The 8,663-nt window shown below is 34.5% G+C and overlaps 1 protein-coding gene across 1 annotated transcript; it reads left to right on the forward strand.

Moving 5' to 3' along the window:
* The first annotated feature begins 582 nt into the window (after positions 1-582).
* On the forward strand, positions 583-8,220 carry LOC128208315 (uncharacterized). Its single transcript, XM_052911873.1, has 7 exons — positions 583-598; positions 947-1,021; positions 5,235-5,320; positions 5,634-5,837; positions 6,149-6,238; positions 6,954-7,091; positions 8,058-8,220. The coding sequence occupies exons 1-7, from the start codon at positions 583-585 to the stop codon at positions 8,142-8,144; spliced, it is 696 nt and encodes a 231-aa protein (XP_052767833.1). The 3' UTR covers positions 8,145-8,220.
* The last annotated feature ends 443 nt before the right edge of the window (positions 8,221-8,663 follow it).

An 8,663-nucleotide genomic window follows, 5' to 3' on the forward strand; every position in this document is an offset into this window, starting at 1 on the left:
AATTACATGTAATATAGAGTATGATTAACCCCGCAATTCATTCCTTATATTTACACCAATTGTTCATTATTTCACTCAAGAATTGTTAAAAAAAATCTTCATTTCATTTTAGATTTTTTTTAGTTATCCTTTCTTACCCATTCTGTAAATGAAACAGCCCGACTGTAACCGGAAACATTTTTTCAAATGACGTCACAATAACGCGGGAAAATATCAACCACTTAAAATCACTTTTAAACGTAAAATTGAAACACTAATGGCAATAAAACATTTAAAATATAATAAATTAACACTTTCTATAATGTTGATTTATATTTTACGGGACCTGCTGGCAAAATACAAAGAATAACAAGATCAATAGTTTTCATGTATATTGTTATGCGATGAATTGCTAACCGAACATATCCGAAGATGTTGCGTTCATCGATTGCCGAAAGGCAGTTCATTTAAGGAATGGAAGTTGAGGTGTAAATATTGTTATGTAATATATATCAATCCTCGCATTCATTGGAATATAGCAACGTAAGCATACAGAAGTGCACATAATACTTATTGTCTTAAATGCTCTTAACGCATCTCTACATGCATGCGTATACGCGTTAGTTATAACTTGTTATTGTAAGAAATGGGCAGAATAGCCAAAACATAAATACAACATATGCAAATCAAGCTATATATTTTGGCAGTTTAAGCAATATTTACACTAAAGGGTATTCCGGATTCCAGTTCATTTTGACTTTTAACACCTTCAGGTCGATATACCTAAACTCTTGTTTTCCCGTACAGCAGTTTTTATTAGCGATAAGATTTTAAGATTTGTTCGTCACATAAGTATTGCATTAGAAGATCAATGACGTTAGAGTCATAACGTAATTTGCAGTATATATCTAAGCATGTGACGTCACAAAACGTCGTTTCTATAGAAAACCATTTTTGTTTACATAAGTGTCGCCGCAAAAAAAATATAAGGAAGGCGAAAGACGGCAGTTGGATGGTTTAACAGATCGAGGATTTTCAATAGGTAGGTCAGTTTATTTGTGTTATTTTGAGTGCAACAAATGCAATATGAATATTACTGTTTAAAACAAATTAATGCACAAACGAGCAAAGTGACCCCGAATGACCATAACTTGGACACCAATATATTATACTTGAATACTGTTTGTGTGAAACACACATTTAATTTCACAAATAACAAACCTGACAACAATAATTTTAAACTTAAATATAATAAATCAACGCCGACATTAAATTTAAAAATGGTTTGCTGAAGTATTTAGTGAATAATTAATGCCATAATAATCAATTTAACGAATGGCTGGGCAAGAATTAAGCAATATCATAATTAATAATGCAGATTTTGGAGTGTCTAATGACATTGCTTTTGAGGATGAAACTTCGGAAGGTACTTTAAATATTCTTCAATTATTTTCTCATCGTGGCGGTTAATTTATTAAAATTGCGATTTAGGCAAGTTGTATTACGGCTATTGACATTGCGAACACCGTTTTATTAAGGCATAATCGATGGAAAAAATAGGATAAAAATGACCCTAAATATAAAGTTTTTATAGGGACTTTGGAATTATATATGCAGGATTGAGGTATGCTGCACCAAGTGTTAAATATTGTTCATTCAAATGCATATAAACAAATAATATTCTGAGATCAGCAGTCTCGGATGAATGGATTACTAGTAAACTTCAATGTGTAGTCGAAATACGTGTTTTGGAGCGGCGGGCTAAAAATTGGAATTTTAACTTTAATTTCCTACATTGGTATTAAAGCTCTGCCATTGTAAAGCGTTTATCAAAACCTGCACATATTTGGCCGCTTGTTCAGAACTTGACTAAAGTTAACAGCGCTGTTAACATTGTCGTCGTTAACTTTCAAATAGCTCTGGAAGTTTCACGGATACACTTCTGCAATATTCCTAAAATGATTTGAGACAACGGTTATAGCCGTATACGTGTTTTATTCAAATTTATGAGCACATCATAGAAAATTTCATCTTTTAAAGTTAACAATGATGTCGTTAATCACGTTGTTAAAATTAACGAAGTTCTGAACGATCGGACCGTTGTTACAGCCAATATATTCGAATGAAATATAATATTATAATGTACTACTGTGTATGATTTGCAATAGTGCTATTCATTTCATCTTTTTATGTTAGTTAAACTATAAATATTTCCTAGATCTCCTTCAATACATTGTATAATTTTAATTTATTATATATGAAAAGAGTATACATGTATATTTACCAGAAATAACAAAACATGTAAAGTGTACATGTAGTTCTGTTAATTTGAGACCCTCCCATAGTACAACCGTGTCGATGACGTTCGTAGAGTATACCTGGTATTTATTTTGATAACATATATAAAATAATAACTGAATAACAAACAGTATCGATCACGGCATGAATCAGAACATATCTATGTTGTTTCATATTTTCAGAAAATCGAAAAAAGAAGAAAAAAACACGCGCACGCACGCACGCACGCACACACGCACACACACACATTTTAAAAAGTACCCTTTTATACTATTGGTATGCCTTTTGGTTCTGTATACAATCGAACAGTTACTTTAAAATCATAATTTCAAATTCGATACATTCCATTAAAGAGTGTCGTAATCATATCAATCTATTTGTAATGCAATATGTCTTTCAATGTTTTGTCTGAGAGTTCAGTATTGTAAATAGGCATTGAATGCTAGTGTTTAGGATAGTGTTTCGTTGTCATTGAAAATATATAGAATTTCGTTAACAAAATAAGAAAATTACATATAAGTCTGTGTTTAGTTTTGCTGTGGATACCGAAAAATGCTATTTCTTTTGGAATAAGGATATTTATGGATCGTTGTTTAATTAATTCATTTAAGGCATTCCAAAGTGGTTATACGTTGTGACAATCCAAAAATAGGTGATTGTTTCAATATTTATGTTACAAAAATCACACAAGTTTGAAGTTTCTATTTTACATTTGTTTAAATATGTATTTCTGTAATAACTTGTATAGAAAGCTTCATAAGTGATGTATCATTCGAGCTTATGTAAATTGTATTATATATTTTCCAACCAATATGTTCCATGTTCGGGTATGTAAGTTGCCATTTAGTTTCGGATGATGGGTTGATATTGTTTTGTTTTATCGAATATAGAAATGTGTTTGTCTGCTTAGATTCGTTTATTGTATATGTTTGTTGTTTTTTTTGTTTTTTTTTTTTGTGTGTGTGTGTGTGGGGGGGGGGCTGGTTTGATTGATATTTTCGGATTTAATCTTCGTTTTCAGACGAATTGGAATATAGTTAACTAGTGCCAGGTATTTTAAAAACCCTTTTTATTTACGTCATATAAGCGTTTTATTTTTTTTAAACTGTACAACTATTTACCCTGTGATCTAATATTTGTTCAAATTCGTTCATGCATTCTTGATATCAATCTTTTAAATACAGTGTATGGCCGTTTCGGTTTATCGCTTTATTATTCCAAGTCATTGGTTTACCTAATACGTTTGTTTTCGACTTGTCTTCATAATTTGTGGTTCTTATTTTTAACCAAGACTTGAGTACATCATTTACGAAAGTTCCTTCTGGTGTAATATAATCTTTAACTGTTTGTTAAAATCTGATTATACATACATGGCCGTATTTTTGTAGTTTTCTGTGAAAAAAATATTTCCAGTCTCCATTATTTGACGGATCTTATTATTCACAACGCTTTTTTGGAATTAAAAAAATGGTTCTATGTCCACCGTATTCGTAGTTTTGGTAAAGGATATTTCTTTTTATTTTATCCGGTTTCCCATTACACATAAAATCAAAGATGTATTATTTTATATCATGTACTATTTGTTTAGATGGATTAGCTAATACAGTAAATGGATAGATGAGCTTAGGTAAAGCAAACGTTTTAATTACCGTAACTTTTCCATTCAGTGTCAGTTTTCTGTGTTGACTTTGTTTTAATATGTTTCTAAATTCTTTAAACAATATATTTATATTTCTTGCAATATTTGTAATTTTATCATTTGTAATTGTCATTACCTAAGTAGTAGCATAATCAGATGTCCACACAATGGTAAAACAAAATTGTATATTTGATTTTTTAATGACGCCACCCTCATAATAATTGATTTATTGGTGTTCAGGTTTAGGCCTGAGCATTTAGACAACATTTCTAGGGTTTGAACGAGCGTTTGAAAGGATTTTAAGTCGCCATTATTGAAAAAAAGTTTGCTTAATTATATTGAAATTAAATCTAATTCCTTTAATGGCATTGTTTAGTGTAATATAGTTAGATAGTGTTTGTAAGCCAATCACAAACAATGTGGCCGACAGTGGGCAGCCCTGTCGAACGCCTTTTTCTATTCCAAATGGCTGTGAAATATGTTCATCATTAATGTTTGCAAAGTCGGCAAATGATAAGAGTCCAGGTTGACTGTTTTCTTGTTACTATTCTATGATTTCAAAAAAATCCCTTACGTTTTCTCCCATATATCTACCCTTAACAAACCCAGATTGTTCATGGCTTATGATTGATGGTAAATCTTATTACTTTTTATTCGACTATTTATTGCTTTAGTTGCTATTTTATAATCAACGTTTAGTAAAGTTATGGGTCCCAAGTTTGTTAACTCATCAATGTCCTTATTTAGTCTGGGTATAAGTGTTGTTAACTCCTGCTTCTGAAATTGTGGTAATTGTCCAGTAGTGACCGAGCGGTGGTTTGATAAGATATTGGTGTATGTCATTTCAAAAGGCCTTATGAAATTCTGCAGTTCCATCAGAACCCGGGCTTTTAATTATCATTTTGCATATCTTTTAGAACTAGTTCACATTCGTAGCTGGTCATAAAACATTCACACACACGTTTAGTGTTCTTTAACGGGTCTCTGGTAGAGGTTTAATTTTGTCCTTGTTAATTTATTTACCTTTAGCTATAAATTTGTTTGAAATCTAAACTTCCGCGTTAAAAATGTTCTGTATTATCTTATTCTTTCGTTTTCAGCATTTAGTGTATTTATTGATATTCTTTCAGCGCGTTTCTTCTCACGGTTGGCAAAATATTTCGTGTTCTTTTCGTTGTGTTCAACGTAATTGAGTTAGCTCTTAATAAGATACCGTTTATTTGTGTTTGTGTTATTTCATCTACTTTATGTTTTTAGCTATGATAATTCCAGATATTGCGATTTCTATTAGTGTGTTAGTAAGTACTTATTCTCGTAGGTAAGGAGGAGATGAGCGATATGAAGTCACTTACGACTGCCATGGGGGAGCTGGCCTCACTCAAGGAGGCGACCCCCAGCACCAAGGTAAGTGTTCATGCATCCCAGCATGCAAAACAAACGGACATAGGGAGGACTAGTGTGCATTGTTTGTAAGAATGTGAACACATGAAAAATCATGCTTTATCCGTAACCAAGACAACATAAATCAGCAGTAATTGTATATTTCTTCAGTTAAATAGAAGTCCATGATTATATTATAATACATTCCTCCAATATAGTATCATAAAATGTGTTTTAAATATACGTTATAACAACAAAAACACGATAACCAAGACACTTAATAATACTTAACAGTACAGAACTCCTAACATGATATAAGTGTATTTGGAATGAGCAGGGGAAAGGTCCAGCCAAGAAGAAGGTCCGCCAGAAAGGGAAGAAGTCTGTAGCCGTGAAGCAGCGCCAATCGGAGGTGGTGACCGAGGATAATACCGAGGAAGCGGAGTTTGTTTACAGCTGGCCCTCTTGTTCGTGCGGTATGCGGCACGCGCCTGTTCCATTCTTCAGCCCGCCCGACGGCATCCGTTGCACATATTATTGGGTAAGATCTACATTATTTGCCAAAATTCGTATTGAATATCACAAAAACAGTTGCATTGCCCTTTTAAGCAGATCGGGGTCTAATATGTTACATGTGGCTCAAAGTAAATGCATGAAGGGACCGATGCTCTTTCTGTATCTTACATGAGGCACTGGAGCCATCACATTGAATATATTAAATAATAAGGTCGCATTTAAAAGCTGTATCCCTATTCAATATAAAGTTGTGAGTCATTTAATAATATTTATTTATAAGACAACTTATTACGGTAATAACAGTGCGCATTTCAACAGCCACGATACTGATTTCAGCAATTAGCCGACCACTTCCCATTTATGACACTGTACCGTGTCTTGACCACTGAAATTCAGTTCCTGAAGGCGGACGTTGACCAAAGCGGGGTAAACGTTATTGGTTTATTGTATATGTTATAGCATATTGATAGAGTTTAATATTTATATGCTGAGCTCTGCATGCATGTTAAAACACCTGATTCTTTTAAAACCACATTTTATTTTATTATTTACATTAATATGAGACATGGCGTTCAAGGCTGTTATATAGGTTCCAACTAAAATGCTCGATTGTAAGATGTCCCATTTGTCACGGTAAACGAAATTCTAGCTTATTCAAGTCATCGATTTTCAAAATGCCACAATCATGGATGTTTGGTGGATGGTTTATGCCTTCTTGTGTTTTCGCCTGTTTTCACTACTAAAGGGCGAACATATGAGAATGCGAAAACCAGCCACATGGCGGTGTGAAAATGCGGGGTAAATGGCCACATTTTCACCCTTTCAACGTTCCCAAAATCGAGCCTAGTGCGTCACGTACAGCAAATGTTGTTCTAAAATCTGTAACGAGGCAACCTATTGCTAATAAAAAGCTACAAACAGCTAAAACATATACATAACATTAACCCTGCCCATGAACATTTAGATGTTAACGTTGTCAATAAGTGAGTAATTCAAGTTCTAGACGATTAAATAATGATTCTTGGTCAATTTTCAACTCATTGGCACTACAACAAAATGTGTTTGCTCTAACGATTGGCCGCCATGAGAACCATATTAATCAGACATATTTGTTTCTGTTACACATGATCACGTGTTTTAGGTGATCGAGCTAGGCGAGTTAAAGGAGCTGATTCGGACTGTGCTGGGGATTGAGTTGTCGGACCGAATGGTCGAGAAAACCTTCAACGAAATCGACACGGACGGAAGTGGCACATTGGACTTCCTAGAAGTCATCTCGGTAAGTTTGGGGTAACGGATGGGATGGAAGGGGGGGGGGCTTCAACAAAATTGACACGGACAATAGTAGCAGATTTTCACAGTAGCTTGGAAACTCAGGGTGAGTAGGTCGATGGAATGGAAGGAATCGAATTGTCAGACCGCATGATCAATACCTTCAACGAGCTCGACACGGCAATTTCAGTCTTGGCTCCATCTGAGTACTTTGAACAAATGCCAGTGGATGAGGGGGTAACATCCAGACTGGATAAACTCCGTGTTTACTCAAAGATAATGATAATGATAATATCAAATGCTTTTTGGAAGCTTCCTTCACATATTTAACACTATAACAAGAAACAACGCAACGCGACGAAACCAGGTGTTCGAAGTTTTGTCGCAATATGCTATTTTGTACCAACAGTTTTCTACCTTTATTTAGTAACAGTGACCTTGACCATGTCCCTATGTGCCCAAAACGCAATCCCATGAAAAGTCTCCATAAACTCTTTCTATATACTAAGTTTGGTCAATATATGTCAAACATAACTAAAATCATTATTCAGTAAGTTTGACGCCGCCCGCGAAGACCGTACTAGGTTAATGAATATCGTTCACGATGATTATTAATTCTGCAAATGTGCCTTAAGTGACACAAAGCTTTTGTGAACAGTGACATTGAGCTTCAACAGAACGGAGCCCGAAAATTCCAAGGCGAGCTCTCTTCATGTTTACACACACACACACACACACACACACACACACACACACACACACACACGCCGAGCTTGGTGTCCATACTGTAATTATTCGATGGGAACTAAAATTCTATGTTTAGTAACGGTGACCTTGACTTTTGACGGAACGGACCGTAAAGCAATCCCGAGCGAGCTCTCCATTTGTGCTTAATAAACACCAAGTTTGGAGTCCATATGATGAACGAAACTAAGTTAATCGCTGGAAATCCCTAGTTTGATTTTTGTTTTAGGTCGTGGACACATTGATCCAGAGACGAGAGAACCAACTGCCGGGCATCATCCAGAAGGAATACTCAAAGGCCTGCGTCATCCAGTGACCCCGTCGCGCCTCACGCACGCTCATAATATATGTTTCCGAATATTTTTGTTTAGTGATAAACGTCAGAATGTTAACATTTTGTTATTTTGATATTACACGAAGATTTTTGCTTATAATTTTTAGATAACAGTTCTCATTATAATTGTTCACAAACATTCGAACGTGCAATTTACCAGTACACATATATGCATGTACTGCGTAAAATACTTCGAATCTAAAACTAATTGATTTTGTTCGAATCGATTGCATGTACATCATAGACTTAATTTAAGAAGCATCTGAATCTTAAGGTGAGCATGTACGCAATCGAGACTGTAAACATAGACAAGTAATGACCGAAAACCATGGAGTCGGACATTTATGAGCAAACACTATTCCTGATTGGCAATTAAAACCTTACGTTTTCTAAGAAGCCCATATGAAGATAATAATCTCCTTCTTTAATTATTTAAAGAGGCAATTTTAAAGAAACCAAATATTATCCAAAACAGTATTAGACACGAAGAGATCAGATAGG

The sequence above is a fragment of the Mya arenaria genome, chromosome 11, assembly GCF_026914265.1.
Source record: "Mya arenaria isolate MELC-2E11 chromosome 11, ASM2691426v1".
NCBI classification, from domain to species: domain Eukaryota; kingdom Metazoa; phylum Mollusca; class Bivalvia; order Myida; family Myidae; genus Mya; species Mya arenaria.

Excerpts from the sequence above, each read along its gene's own strand:
- LOC128208315 (XM_052911873.1), top strand. Across the intron at positions 5,838-6,148 it reads TCCGTTGCACATATTATTGG|CAATTAGCCGACCACTTCCC; the intron begins GTAAGATCTACA and ends TACTGATTTCAG. Across the intron at positions 7,092-8,057 it reads ACTTCCTAGAAGTCATCTCG|GTCGTGGACACATTGATCCA; the intron begins GTAAGTTTGGGG and ends TTTTTGTTTTAG.